Here is a 15,952-nt window from a genome sequence, read left to right as displayed (position 1 = left end):
AAAAACATAATAACATTAATCTGTGGTATAATAGTGATCCATACAAGTCTCACGTGTCGTGATTATCTGAAAGCGGTGGAGGCTCTACCACAAGGTCAATACCGTGACCCAGCCCTCTGACAGGAGGGTGATCTGGAGCAAACCTGACAGCTTTTTCATGGGTTGATTTTAGAGAAACCACGATGGAATCTCTGGGGGCCTCGGGCGATAGGAGGAGGAGAACACAATCCAGTGTCAAAATGGAGTAGGGGGGTAAGAGAAGGAGGCCTCCCCTGAGACCCCGTAGCTCCAGACACTCTAGCGGGCCCACGGCACGCAACGGCTCGATCGGTGAACTGCAAAAAGGCTCGACTGAATGTCACTTTCCACAGAGAAACAAGTGTCGGGGGGTATATAAACAACACTGTGTCTCCCTCGCCTCACCCTGCTATTACCAATCACAACTGTGAAATTACCTCGATGCGTTCCCTTTTTACAGTGTGAAGGCAAAAAGGGGAAAATGTCAACACCTCGTTTTTCCCATAAAATCCCAGGGAAATTGTTCCTTGAGGAGAAATAGAGAGGGGGCGGGAGAGAGAGAGTGTGTGTGTGTGTGTGTGTGTGTGTGTGTGTGTGTGTGTGTGTGTGTGTGCGTGCGTGCGTGCGTGCGTGTGTGTGTGTGTGTGTGTGTGTGTGTGTGTGTGTGAGAGAGATTTGAATTTTAAACATTTAAAGACTGTTCTCTCTGCCGCGTCTTCTTAATTACCACTGTGCTATCCATGCAAATCCGTTTGGCCGTTTATGCCAGGAAATTCATAACCACAGTGCCATATTAATTACTCCTGCTGGGTCTCTGCTATATTAAATATGCACAGCGCATCGCTGCCATTACCAGACTGTGTTTCAGCGGGTCTTTGTGTCAGCAGTAATCACATCAACAACACATTCACCAATCAATAGGGGGGGGGGGTTACTGCTGAATTTCACTCCATCATAACGATGCATGCCAATTCCAACTTATAGTACTACATGATTTCACACAAAAAAAATGTGTCCAATTATGAGAAGATTTCACAGGATCATCAATACAGGTTTAACAACTGGTCTCCCCAACTGGTCGAATTAATCTCATTTGGAGAATTTCAAGAAAATGGTCTCAAGCGAAGGTTAAACTGCATCAACATTGTTGAAACACTGCTTAACTAAAGTCGGAGAGACTTCCATCAGTTAGAACTTCAACCTACAGTGATACAGAGAGAGAGAGAGAGAGAGAGAGAGAGAGAGAGAGAGAGGAGAGAGAGAGAGAGGGAGGGAGAGAGAGAGAGAGAGAGAGAGAGAGAGAGGGAGATAAATTTTAGGAAATAATTAATGTGTGTGTGTGTAGGACAGAGAAAGAGAGAGAGAGAGAGAGAGAGAGAGAGAGATAGTGTGTGTGTGTGTGTGTGTGTGTGTGTGTGTGTGTGTGTGTGTGTGTGTGTGTGTGTGTGTGTGTGTGTGTGTGTGTGTGTGTGTGCGCGGCTCCTACAATTCAACAGTGGAGCAACACTGACCTCTAGTGTTTGGGGAAAAAATCGGGTATGACTATTATACCCTCATGCTCTTTCAATCCCTTGCGTCCACTGGAGCTCTCAAATGGCTTTCTTAAATCATGGGAACGTGAGAGAGCGCACATAGATCAAGCATGGGGGGGATAATCAAAACATGAAGCACTGTGCCAATTACTGGCCGCGGTTCTACATCAGACTTATAAAAACCTAATCAATCACCTTCCCCAACAGGCAGTGTGTGGGCTACCCATCCCATAGCCCAGTCTGCAACCACACAGCAACAGAAGGAGGTCATGGAGGGACGCTAAACCTCCCTTTGCTATATTCTCATATTTCTCACAGTTAATGGTTAGCCGTGAGCCTATGGAATATGTGGGAGGCAATTTGACCGTGGAGAAGATGAGTAGATCGCCTAAAACTCCCCTTGCTGGTACCTTGCCGGTCTATACCTGTCTATTGGCCTTGGACTGGTGGGTAGGAGAAATCCACATCCTCTTGTTTCCACACAGCCCCCCCCCCCCACCTGCCTCCCCAGCCCAAATCCACTCTCCTCAAATGTTTCTCTTCATTTTTAGACAGGCATTGAGGATGTCGTCTCCAGCTGTCAGCGCTCGGAGCGTGTCAGGAGCAGAGACCCAGGGGTCCTCGCGGCCACGGACAGGCTCATTAATAGTATGGTCCCCTCGACCTGGGGGGCCACCGGGAACAAACAGGCAGAGCAAGGGCTGCCAAAAAAACACAGGGCCACACATGGTCTGGTCTGAAGCCCCCATGAATACCCTGACACAGGCCACTGGTCACAACACACACACACACACACACACACACACATGACTGCTGCTGAAATCTTCAGCACACTTTATTGATAAGGTTTGATATTCCCAAGCAACTCTGCATAATATCCTCCATATTTACACACAAGACTCACAAGCAATGAGCTTACAGACATGTACATAGGTGCATGTTCTCTCTCTCTCTCTCTCTCTCTCTCTCTCTCTCTCTCTCACTCTCTCTCTCTCTCTCTCTCTCTCTCTCTACTCTCTCTCTCTCTCTCTCTCTCTCTCTCTCTCACACACACACACACACACACACACACACACACACACATCCTCTGCCTCAGCTAATTATGTTCTGGCATAGATGACCTCTCCTCCGTGGTCTAACTGTGTATCTGTCCGCAGGGCTGGCGTGTGTTAATGGTACTGGCACCCTAAGCCTATGATTAAGTGATACATCCAACTGGCACCACACACACACACACACACACACACACACACACACTGGCAGGACAGAACAGATGCCATTCATTTCTGCTGGCCAGAGTGTCTCTAAGATCAGCTGGCCACCCAGCTTAAAAAAGCAGCAGCCAGTAATGAGCGAAATGAATATTCCACTGGCTGACAACACAAGCTGCAGTAGATTGGTCTATCCTACATCTCCCTGTTTTTATATTTCTCTTTTTCTATTGCATCTCATTTCTTTTTCTAGCCCCCCACCCTCTCTATCTATCCCTCTTTCTATACAGCATGTCAGAGGGGCAGGGTGTCGGGGGTAGTGTCTAGTTGCTGGCTGATGTGCTCCTATGACATATTGAGGTAATAAACTTCCCCTCCCTGGGGACCGTCAGACCGAACTAATTAAACATCTCCTCTGCGACCTTATTGCGGGTGGCAGTTGCCATGGAATCGTAATACATCTTCGGGGCCCAGTGTCAAACTGGATGTCTAATTTATATGAGGGAGGGAAGCTGCAAGGTCATTACCTCAGAAAGCCCAATTACACTAAATAATCTCCTTAAGAAAGCAGCTGTGTTGACCACCAGTAGCAACAAAGGGTTAAAATATGGACAAAAACCAACCAGCCGAACATGGTTGATTGCATCTCAGGAACCCCTCTGATATGATAACAGATTCTTTTTCCCTTCACAAGGGAAATCAAAGAGATCCCAGCCTGGTATAAAGGAACGGAGAACAACCCACCCCTGAATTATATTCATCCCCTTTGCTTCTTCATTTATTTACCTGTGATGAGATCAAAAGCCCCATATCCATGGTATGAACGGAAGAAAGAAATGTTTTTGCGCATGCTATTATAGTTATGCGTGTACACAGGGGTGTGTAAAGACTTCAAGCTTAAAGAAACGGGAGTAAGCCAGTGTGTGTGTGAGTGTGTGTGTGTGTGTGTGTGTGTGTGTGTGTGTGTGTGTGTGTGTGTGTGTGTGTGTGTGGATTGTGGGGTCAGAGCCTCGGATGAAGGTGTCCTTTGATTTGGCCTGTTGTGCAGTAAGGGTCAGTGCAACAGACGACTCAGCACCTGTCATCAGAGCAGCCACACTCATCAGTCATCAGCCCCATATGCTGCCCATTACAAGCTGACGTGTGGGCACCTTCCTGGCAAAGTCCACACACCTTCTGACCCATCCACATCTGTTTACAAAGCCTTAATCACATGCAGCACAGGGATGGAGGGAGAGAGAGAGAGAGAGAGAGAGAGAGATAGAGAGAGAGAGAGAAAGAGAGTGTGTGTGTGTGTGTGTGTGTGTGTGTGTGTGTGTGTGTTTGTGCGCGCGTGCGTGTGTGTGCGTTTGTGTGTGCGTGCGTACGTGCGTGCGTGCGTGTGTGTGTGCATGCCTGACTGAATGCGTGCTCGAGCGTGTGACTGCGCGTGCGACTCGTGTACGTCATTCAGGAAAAGAGATGTGGAGGGCATCGTCTTCCAAAAGCCAGGATTCAAAGAGCAGGGGGCTTTCAAAAGGAAACGGCGCTTAGGGCAGCCGGGTTTCAACCGTGTGTCACTTTGTGTGAAGCAGTCTCGGTAAGAAATGTATTTGTGAGGTGCGTTAAGTGAGTTTTCTCAGAGAGAGAAGGGAGGGTATTGTGTGAAGCAAGGAGAACAGGGAAGAGAGGAGATAGAGGAAACGGGGAAACTCTGAAAGTATGAAGTAAGGGAGTGGATAGAAAAACAGGCAGAGAGGAGGAGAGATAAATGGAGAGAGTACGCTCGCAAGGAGAGAGAAAGGGAGAGAGAGAGAGGGAGAGAGAGAGAGAGAGAGAGAGAGAGGGAAAAACAGAGAGAAAGACAGAAAGGGAGAAGCAGAGAGAGAGGGGGAGAGAGAGAGAGAGAGAGAGGGGGAAAAACAGAGAGAAAGACAGAAAGGGAGAAGCAGAGAGAGAGAGGGAGAGAGAGAGAGAGAGAGGGGGGGAAAAACAGAGAGAAAGACAGAAAGGGAGAAGCAGAGAGAGAGAGGGAGAGAGAGAGAGAGAGAGAGAGAGGGGGAAAAACAGAGAGATAGAAAGAAAGGGAGAAGCAGAGAGAGAGAGAGAGAGAGAGAGAGAGAGAGAGAGAGAGAGAGAGAGGTGGTATACAAAGAGGGAGAGAGAGTGGGCCACATAGTGAGAGAACATTGGCCCGGGGCGACGCTACGTGCTGTGTGTCTCCAGGAGTCAGCGGAGGGAGAGCAGGGGGAGTCGGGGGGGGGGGCAGCTGTGTCCCATATTCCTGCCCCAGCCTGGCGCTGGAGTGATGGCTACAGAATTACCATGTCACCGGCCCTCTGGCCCTCCATGCCAGCGCCCCCCCCCCCCCCCACACACACACACACACACACACACATAATAAACACACTCCATCACTCGCCTCAGCCCGGCCGCGCGGGCCAATCGCTGGCAGCCGCCAAAAGAGAGCAAATTAATTATAGATGTACGTTAAATTACTTTCATTAGGCCCCTCGCTCTGCGGACGGGACAGAGAGAGAGAGAGAGAGAGGTGACTGATGATAAGGTGTTTCAATACCTCCCCCAGCAGTAAACGCTCTCTCTCTCTCTCTCTCTCTCTCTCTCTCTCTCTCTCTCTCTCTCTCTGCTTTCTACACCTCTTCCCACCATTTTCGCTCTGCCTTTTCCTCCACACCCTCCCAGCCCTGTCGTTCTCCCTCCCTTCCAGCTCCCCTTGGTCACATCCATCCCTCCCTTCCTCCCTCCCTCCCTCCCTCCCTCCCTCCCTCCCTCCCTCCCTCCCTCCCTTCCTTCCTCCCTCCCTCCCTCCCTCCCTCCCTCCCTCCCTCCCTCCCTCCCTCCCTCGCTCCATCCCAGTGTGTTTGGCTGCTGAACAGTGAAACGGCTGCCTCTTCTCTATTCCTCAGAGAGCGGTGCAGAAAAAGGCAATGTCAAATGTTGGTGTGAATAGATAATGCATTAGGAGAGGTCCGCGGGAGGGAGATGGATGGCATGGAGGGGGAGGTGGATTTTACCAAGACCAAAGTGACCCAAGATCTATCACCACTGGAGGCCTAACAAGGCCAGCCACGAAGCAGCGTCTGTCCCATGGAGAGGGGGAGAGAGAGAGGGAGAAAGAGAGGGAGAGAGAGAGAGAGGGTGAGAGAAGGAGGGAGAGAGGGAGAGCCAGAGAAAAGGAGAGGGAGAGAGAGAGAGTTGGCAGAGTTGGGTAGGGGACTGATAGATGAATGCCACACTGCTGTAAAGTGAGAAATTCAGCCCTGTGTTTTAAGCAACAATTCCACACACACATACACACACACACACACACTGATAGTGGAGTAATAAACAACAGTAGTCCTATCCAATTTTAAAAACAGAAAAAAAAGTTTCAAAAGGTTCACGTTGTTACTGTAACCATGCCAACCAATGATATTGATTGATTATTCTCTGTGGCCCGGCTGCTTTAGTCTGCGTTCTTTAGCCAAGGACCTTTAATCCATGTTCTTTACAGTAGCTAGGGACCTTTAGTCCATGTTCTTTAGCTACATTTCTTTAGTTTGTGTTCTTTAGTTAGGGGTCTTTAGTTCGTGTTCTTTAGTTAGGGGTCTTTAGTTCATTACTTCTTTAGTTAGGGGTCTTAGTTCATTAGTTCTTTAGTTAGGGGTCTTTAGTTTGTGTTCTTTAGTTAGGGGTCTTAGTTCATTAGTTCTTTAGTTAGGGGTCTTTAGTTCATTACTTCTTTAGTTAGGGGTCTTTAGTTCATTACTTCTTTAGTTAGGGGTCTTAGTTCATTAGTTCTTTAGTTAGGGGTCTTTAGTTTGTGTTCTTTAGTTAGGGGTCTTAGTTCATTAGTTCTTTAGTTAGGGGTCTTTAGTTCATTACTTCTTTAGTTAGGGGTCTTAGTTCATTAGTTCTTTAGTTAGGGGTCTTAGTTCATTAGTTCTTTAGTTAGGGGTCTTTAGTTTGTGTTCTTTAGTTAGGGGTCTTTAGTTCGTTAGTTCTTTAGTTAGGGGTCTTAGTTCATTACTTCTTTAGTTAGGGGTCTTTAGTTCATTACTTCTTTAGTTAGGGGTCTTTAGTTCATTAGTTCTTTAGTTAGGGGTCTTTAGTTCATTACTTCTTTAGTTAGGGGTCTTAGTTCATTAGTTCTTTAGTTAGGGGTCTTTAGTTCGTGGTGTTTAGTTAGGGGTCTTAGTTCATTAGTTCTTTAGTTAGGGGTCTTTAGTTTATTAGTTCTTTAGTTAGGGGTCTTAGTTCATTAGTTCTTTAGTTAGGGGTCTTTAGTTCGTGGTCTTTAGTTAGGGGTCTTAGTTCATTAGTTCTTTAGTTAGGGGTCTTAGTTCATTAGTTCTTTGCATTGCATCCTTTGAATATTGTGACTGTGAATCTATAATGACTTTTAGATTCTGTTAATTAGGCTACTGTATGTGTAGCAAGAATCTCTCTCCTCATGCCCTGTAAGACAGTTACAGCTCTGAGAACACAGTGTGTCTGTGCCTGTGCCTGTCTGTGTTTATATTTGTCTGTGTCTGTGTTTATGTTTGTCTGTGTCTGTGTTTATGTTTATGTTTGTCTGTGTCTGTGTTTATGTTTATATTTATCTGTGCCTGTGTGTTTGTGTCTGTGTCTGTGCCTGTTTGTGTCTGTTTTTATGTCTGTGTCTGTGGTTGTCTGTGTCTCTGCCTGTGTCTTTCTGTGCCTGTGTCTGTCTGCCTGTGTCTCTCTGTGTCTGTGTCTCTGTGTCTGTCTGTGTCTCTCTGTGTCTGTGTCTGTGCCTGTCTCTCTGTGTCTGTGTCTCTCTGTGTCTGTCTTTGTTTGTGTCTCTCTGTGTCTGTGTCTGTGCCTGTGTCTCTCTGTGTCTGTGTCTTTGTTTGTGTCTCTCTGTGTCTGTCTGGCTGTATTCCAAATGCTAGGGCTCTAGTTATGGTTAGCCATATATGCAGCTTGTGACAAGCTGTTGACACATGCGACAGTCTTGAAAATGACGTTGAAGGGCATTCCAAACGAGCGTTATTTTCACACCCTACTCCCTATGGCCTTCACAGTGCTCACTACAAAGGTATGACACTCCGTAGGGTGTAGGGCGTAGGAATGAGCCCTTTGGTTTCATTCATTCATTCATTCATTCATTCATTCATTCATTCATTCATTCATTCATTCATTCATTCATTCATTCATTCATTCATTCAAATACAGCCTGTGTCTGTGCCAGTGGTTGTGGTTGTCTGTGTGTGTTCCTGTGTTTGTCTCTGTACCGGAACATTATCAATGTAAATGTTGAGTGGATAATCTAAATACAAACCAGACGCTGGGCTTTTGACCTTTCCAATATTCCAAACACTACTCACAAAAACACCATTCAAACAGAAGAAACAGTTAGCTATACTAATGTGAACAAATTAACAATTAAATTGTAGAATATGCTAAGAGTATATCAATTATGCAGTTCTGTTGTTTTCTGAGTATAAGGTTTGAGTAGACTGGCTCCAGTCCCTGAATAGCGCACCTGCTTTAATTTTCGAAATCCAATTCAGGGTCTGGAATGGCTCTTGTCCAGAATTATTTCTCAGTTGCAATTCCAGCCAGGCCAATTGGAAGTCCTTTGAATGCATGACGGAATTAAACTGTGCGATGTGATTGGTTAGGGGATGAACTAATCTGTGGACTCCCTCTTCAGCAACGCCCATCTCGGTAAACGGCTGCAAGGGGAGCTTGTTCAGACTGAATAATTAAGTGAAATTAAGGCTAAGGACTGGATACTGCTAGTGTACTTCTCATGTACTGTACATTACAATGTTGTGATGAATTTCTGAACACACACTGTTCATTGGAGAGCAAGTGGCATTTCTTACAGGTTGAAATGGGGACATATTTTGACCTTTAAGTGGACCAGTTGATCAAACCTAAGCCCCCTTTGATGAACTCTCACATTGTAATGCATCCCCTACCCCATCTAGATCCCCATCAAAGGGAGATAATGAACACATCTTTGTAGAAATAGCTTAAGGCTGATATTATCCCCCAAGCCTCAGGAGCACACTCTGAGCCAATAACAAGAGCATGTAATATCACAAACTGCAAGCCCTTTCTGGAATGCTAAGTATGTGCGGGCGTACGTGCGTGCACACGTGTGCGTTTGGGTGTGCCAGCGCATGCTGGTAAAGCTGTGAGGCAAGTAAACTAGTAGGCTAGCGGCTGCTTGCGCAACACCTAGTGCGTCATCTCATCTCTGAGGGTCTGAAACCTCCCATTCAATTTCTGATGCTGATTGATGATTCTGTGCTCTTTGAGTCAACAGGACCACCATTAGATCATTTTAAAACATTCCTCTCCTAATCCTCTCTTGGGTAAGCCAACTCAACATTTATCTGATGAACCTTCTGTTGTGTACAGAGTTCTGATTCACCCAGTTCCAAAGGTCAGGAGGCAGCTCCATATTCACGATCAAAGTCCAATTCACTAACGTGGATATTGTAGAGACTGTAGATGTTTAATCTTGGAGAAAAGCAGTATTGGGTGTGGAGATGTCATCCTTAACAAAGATGGAGGCTTTCATTTACATTTTCCTAACCAGGGCTGGTTGATCATGCATAACTATCAATCAGAATATCCTATCAAATATTAGCTTTTCTATAACTTTTTCCATATAGTAGCCCACATTCCAGAGTGCCAATATTGTCAAGACATTTCACTGATTCACTGTTACATTTCACAGCTACTTTTGGATAAAAGCATCTGCTAAATGACTGTAATGTAATGTAATGTTTCAGAGCTGTTTCACCAACTTACTGTAAGGTTAAGATCTAGTTGGAGACAATCTAGGACTAAATTCAGTTTAGCCAACTGCTAATTGTTAAGTTCAGGCATGGGTAAGGAGAAGGTTTGGGTTAGAATGGTTCACTTGAGGAAATTATCTGTAATTATTTTCTGTTTTTACATCCTAACTCTCTAACGGACCTCGGGGTTTATTAGACATGACTTTTAACTTCAATAAGAGTTGGGAGGGGCAGGACAGTGGACCCAGCAGACAGCAGGAGGTCTCTCTATGTCAGCGTGAAGGACTATGGCCATGGGGCATTGTGGGAAAGCAGGGAGCAGGTTAGGGGAGGTCGGCAGGCTGGAGATATGAAATATAAGAATGATAAACAGACTCTAGGACTCTGCCACCATGCCCTGGTCTCTAGGGCTTCCCCCACCTTGGCTTGTCCCAAGACCTTGGGTGGGGCGGGCTGGATTGTGTGTGTGTGTGTGTGTAATTTATTGGTTTATTTGTGAGAGAATGCATTTGGCTACGGGTGCTGGTCTGTTACATTTGGGTCTTGCTTCATTAGGAAGTCACTCTCCTACTGCAGCTCCTGACATTTACAAACTTGTTTCATCACTTTCTAATTGGCGTGAAAAATTGGACACAGACACAAACTGGGAGGTCTGCCTGGTAAATGTGGATCTGACACCATCTCTGTTGTCTGCGAGTGTCATTCACCACCCCTGGTGGACACGCTGCACAGACATGGTGTGGTCTGTGCTGGAGGTATTCTACGTGCAGAAATCAATGAATTACATGAATCCCCTCACCTTCCTCACTCACTAACTCAAAAATCATATTAACAAGAGCAACAGAGCAAAGGGTCAAGAAGTCTTCTGGTTTAATATCATACACAAAGCTCATCATACCACCACACATTAGATTTTTTTTGTAAACAGCCCCCATATTTCATATTCAAAAACTACTACAGGAAAATAGACACTGCAAATCTACTGTTCATCCTGAGAAACACGACACCCATCGCTATCATTAACCCGGACATGTAAAGTATGAATATTAACACACACTTATGCTTTGCTCTTCTGTTTTGCATTATCACTGCAGCGGAAAATATTTGTGTAAACAAATCCTGGAGATGGAAGACAACATTACAGTATGACTGTAAATACCCATGAGTGCAAAATGGACCCCTGAGACACAGTGAGAACACAAACTCATAATATTCATTTTTGAACATGAGGACAGTAAAAACCAAACATTCAATACACTATCTTAAGCAAATTCCAATATCTTGGTTGGATTACAACACAATTAATCTTTAACTTAACTAAAATGAAATGAAAGTACAGCACGTAATGTACTGTCTGAGACCAAACAACACATAACTGTCAAACATCACCTACTATGGCTCAGGTACAGTAGCATTCACTTTGAGTCTGCTCAGTTTCATACAGTACCATAACATACTGAGCACTGACAACCGCCTGATGAACCTGAACAAATATAACGGTCTACAATCATGTGGATACTGTAAGTACCCCTCCGAGTGGAGATCATATTATTAAAGGCATAAGCAGGTACATTAGATATAAACAAAACGGTAGAGGTAAGAGGTAAGCTATATAATATAATGTACTGTCACAAACATTACAGTAGGCTATATAATATACTGACAAAAACATGGTTATATGAGGTAAGAGGTAAGATACAGTAGCATACATAATCTACTGACAAAAACATTCTTATATGAGGGAAGAGGTCAGCTACAATATACAGTACTGACAAAAACATGGTTATGTGAGGTAAGAGATCAGCTATATAACATACTGACAAAAACATGGTTAAGTGAGGTACTGTAAGAGATAAACTATCTATAATATACTGACAAAAACATGGTTATGTGAGGTAAGAGGTTAGCTACAGTATATAATGCTGACAAAACACCGGTTTGTTAAGGAAAATCACATGCTGCTCGTTTGGGCCTCTCTTTGTCTTTCCACTGTTTCAGTTGGATCCTCAAAGGCAGCAGTCTCCGCCTTGGCCTGAGCCGGAGTTTCTTCCTCTCCCGCCTCAGGCGCCAAGATCTGCCCTCCCTCCTTCATCCCCACCCCCAGGCTCTTCTCCTGGGTCTGGAGGTCTCTGACCCGCCCCTGCTCCTGGGCGTGCTCCCTGTCCAGGAGTCGGTAGTAGTAGATGATCATGATCAGGAACATGAGACCGGCAGTGAGCATGATGGTTCCACAGCTCAGATACAGGTAGTTGTAGTCCCCCATGTCAACCAGGGCTCCTGAATGGAGAGAAGAGGGGGGGGGGTTGTATGTTAGAAGGTATGCTGGATTTAGCACACTGAGAAAGAGACGCATCTAGCCTTTTCCTAGTGGGTCAGCATGTTCCTGGTTATGGTTAAATGTCTGCCTACAGCTAGAGGTGCTGTAAGGATTGAAGTAGCAGTAGAAAAGCTGCTATTAATAGCCTACTTATTCTGATGTGCTAACACCTTCATTATAGGCGTCGGAGATGTCACTCAGTTGATGGGTACTTGCATTCAAAACTATTAATTATATTATTAGTATTATTAGTATTATTATTCATACAACATATTTATAAACATTCCGTAAGGTACTTTCTCTTCCAAGGTGTGTGAGGAGGTGGAGGAGCTGGATCAGGTTCAAGCCAATCCTGAAGAAGTCGTGTAGGAAGTGACAGGGAGCCATTATGCCCTAAAAATGTGTCTCTGGGACGGCAATTTGGCCAGACAGAGAGAAATATCTCGCTGGCTTCTGAAGAGAAGTGACAAATGTAGTTCAAATAAGATTTTTCTGTCTCACCACCACCCCTTCCCACAGACAAGGATCAATCTGCCTCGCTATCACTCTTAGTCTACAATGTCTGCCTGTCTGCCTGCATATTTAGCACAATCTTTCGGTTCATACCATTTTTTGGGGGGTTTAGAATCCAGAAAATATATGTATCTATACAGCAATAGTATGGATAGATCTTGGTCATCATCCAAAACACAGCCTTTAATATATTTAGACAGTCAGATGTCTCTAGATTTTTATGGACTGTACAGAAGGTCAACAGAACACAAAATACAGTGATAAAACATCCATTACATGGGCGGGTTTTAATAGGATAACCAATAAAAATGTGCGTCTTAATGAATCCATTTCTTACGAAGATAACGATGAGGGCATGTGCTGTTCTCTGTGTGTGTATGTGTGTGTGTGCGTGTGTGTGTGTGGGGGGGGGGGGGGGACTGGAATAGGTCACTTTGCCAGCACCATGCGGGCATCATGATTGATGGCGTTTCTTCCTATGGGCGTGCACAGATGACCATCACCCTCATTAAGACAGCCCTTGATTGGCCGAGCGGTAATTAAGTCCATCTGGTGGAGTCACCTCCTTCTTTAACATATTCAAGGATTAATTGTGGCCCAGGTACAAGCCTTTAATGAAAGCATTCCGAACTGAGATTCATTAAACACAGAAAGCAATAGGCTAATTACAGCAATTACCTCACTTCCTCCTAACTGGGCTGACCTGATGTCCGTGGGTGCGGTGACGCAGAGTGCGGCGCAGTAACGAGCAGACATGTAAGGGGGAATGTAGAGATTGTGCCCCCCCCCCCCCCCCACCCCACACACACACACACACATTTCCACCTCATTAAAAGTCAGGAAGGATGCATTGTATATGTTTTGCAGAGACAATGTTTGTGCTGTTAGTTCTTCTGTGTTTACAACCACAGCCGCTGTAGTTGTATCTGTGGAGAATGACTGGGCACTATGACAGACAGGAGCTGTGTTCGGAATCGCTCCCTCGTTCCCTCACTCCCTATTCCCTATATAGGGTTCACCATGTAGTGAACTACCTAGGGAACGGAGAAAATGTAGGGTACATGCACTGTGCAAATCAAGGTGAATTGTGGGTAATAAATAGTGGACTATATAGGGAACGGAAATTCCGTGGAGAATTCGGACACTACAAACAAAATGGCTGACGCCCTATATAGTGCACTATATAGTGACTAGGGAGCGATTCCGAACACAGTTGCCAACCCAGTCAATTTCAAAAAGAGGAGAGAGCAACAGTACCCCTCTGATTACACAGGGTCGGTGATAATAGACGGAGCAGGTCAGGTCGACCGCACACTGCTGCACCACGTCAAGCAGATCTGACCGGTCATTTCAATAGTACAGTATAATGGGATTGTCCACTCGATACAGTACATCAACACATTTTTAGCATGCGTTTGTAAGAGGTGTAGCCACTTCTGTAAATGACATGTCTGTCTATCCGTCCGTCCATCCGTGTCGGTGTCCGTTAGTACCATGAGATTTAGACCAATCAGGAGTAGCCAATACTGTTGCACACCAGCAGAGGGCAGTAGAGATTGCTCTGCTGATGAATCTGCACTGCACTTACTTCACCACCTGGGTGTGTTTGGGTATTTTTTGGTATTTAAGATATTCACTATAGCATCAATATAAAATATATGTATATATAATAACACTGTTACCATGTACAACACAGTATCCAAGTCATCGAAGGATTGTCTGGGGCAATGATGTTGGGGTTCCCAGCTCTCTAGTAACCTCAGCCCTGGGTAAAGCACTGTGTTTGTTCTGCAGTCAGTGCCTGTGGCAGTAGCCCAGGGGGACCAGGTAGAGAGAGAGAGAGAGAGAGAGAGAGAGAGAGAGGGGCGCCGAGAGACCTTCATTACGCTTATGGCTTTTTTTAGCTCCGAAAAATGGTCCATAATTCGTGCGGAGGACATTCTCCGGCGGATGTGCCCCGAATGCCCGAGCAGGGCCGCCTTATTTACAGCAGTAAATAACCGTGACCAATTACTGCTTTTCTGTGGGCGTCCCGTGCGCTCCGGGCCGCCCTGCTCATAATCCAATTCTGCTGGAATGTCTTACAATAATGACACCCTGGGAAGCAGCTCAGATCCAGCGTCGTGCCGGAGGCCGTGACGGAGGGGTTGAGAGAGAGAGAACACGCTGCGCTGACTGACTCCTTCTGCTCCACCTCCATTATCTCAGTGTTGTTTGACAAAACTTAGAATAGGCCTTTTAATCTACTCCCTGAAGGCCACGTGTTGCTGCGGTAGTGAATGTTTATGTATGTGTGTGTGTGTGTGTGTGTGTGTGTGTGTGTAGGTCTTACCTGATAACGGTGGTCCCAGGAGCAGGGAGCCGCTCTCCATGATGGTGGCCAGCCCCATCGCACTGGAGAACCTCTCCGGGCCGACCAGGTCCATCAGAGACTCGAAAACCAGGGCAAACATCATTCCGAACGCTATGGCGAAGAATACAGCGTAGCCCACCAGGCCCCCGTACCCGTACGCGCTCGCCAGGGGGCACAGCAGGTGGCACACCCCATTGAAGATAATGGCAAAGCTGAAGAGGTACTGGATTCGGGGCCTGACCAGCTTGGTGTTAGCGATGAACCCCGTTCCCGGGCGCACAAACATGTCCACGAAGCCTATGATGGTGAGGAGGAGCGCGGAGGAGTACTCGTCTACTCCCTTGCTCATAGCGAAGGCCGCCAGGAACACCATCGGGGAATAGACCCCGAAAAACATCAGCACGTTGGTCACAATGTAGATGAGGAAGCCCTTGTGCTTGAAGAGTGTGAGGTCAATCACCTTGTTGACCTTGGCCATGCAGCCGTCATCCAGCTGTGTGGCGGTGTGTCCGTTCTCCATGGCGCCAGCCTGCTTCTTCTTGTCCTGGGCTGTGTTTGTTGCAGGGCCATTCGGCTGTGTGACACTGAACCCTGGTGGCTGGTCCCTTAAGGGCCTCATGAGAGCCCCCGCCACACAGCAGTTCAACGTCAGCCCTCCCAGGATCATGAAACTGCCCCTCCAGCCAAAATGATGGTTCAAGAACTGGCCGAAGGGCGCCAGGGTGCAGAGGAAGACCGGACTTCCTGCCATGGCTATCCCATTGGCTAGAGGCCTCTTGACCCGGAAGTACTTCCCGATGATGGTGAGCGAGGGCTGAAGGTTGAGGGAGAGGCCGAGCCCTGTTGGGTAATATGGGAGAGGAGAGAGAAGTCACGTTTCAGAGCACTCGTCTCCGAGGCTACATGCTGGGCTTAAACGCCTGGAGTTACTCGCAGGATTAAATTAAGACCAATTCTACTTTGCTCACATTAAGGCTCCGTCTTATTTCACATTGCCAACTAAAATCTCATTACAGGAAGCCAGAATAATTTCAGAAATCATTCCCCCATTTAAATGGTACTAAATTAGAGACTCAGGGCAATTCATTCACTACTGCTTCCTTTCTCAAAAAAAGCAAAGAAAATTCAATTGAATAGCATTTCGCCCAGTGAATGAGCATGGTATTCTCTAAATGAGTCTTCACTTTAAGATGAAGAGTTCAAGATTGCTATATTGACTGATATATTTAATCATTCTAACATCTGTTTAA

At 46.0% G+C, this 15,952-nt stretch overlaps 1 protein-coding gene across 1 annotated transcript in view; it reads right to left on the bottom strand.

Annotated features, from left to right (window-relative positions):
* LOC311311289 (monocarboxylate transporter 2-like) overlaps positions 1-15,952 on the bottom strand; it is a gene marked incomplete at both ends in the record, with an annotated part of 29,748 nt that overhangs the window by 9,108 nt on the left and 4,688 nt on the right. The window contains 2 exons of the mRNA XM_084440969.1: positions 11,510-11,796; positions 14,682-15,542. Of these exons, the coding sequence (XP_084297095.1) occupies positions 11,510-11,796; positions 14,682-15,542 (1,148 nt within the window). The remainder of the gene's footprint in view (positions 1-11,509; positions 11,797-14,681; positions 15,543-15,952) is intronic.

Source organism: Borostomias antarcticus, assembly GCF_949987555.1.
Source record: "Borostomias antarcticus genome assembly, chromosome: 7".
Taxonomy (NCBI): domain Eukaryota; kingdom Metazoa; phylum Chordata; class Actinopteri; order Stomiiformes; family Stomiidae; genus Borostomias; species Borostomias antarcticus.
Note: the sequence above shows the minus strand (reverse complement) of the source record. Positions and strands in the feature narration are given on the sequence as shown.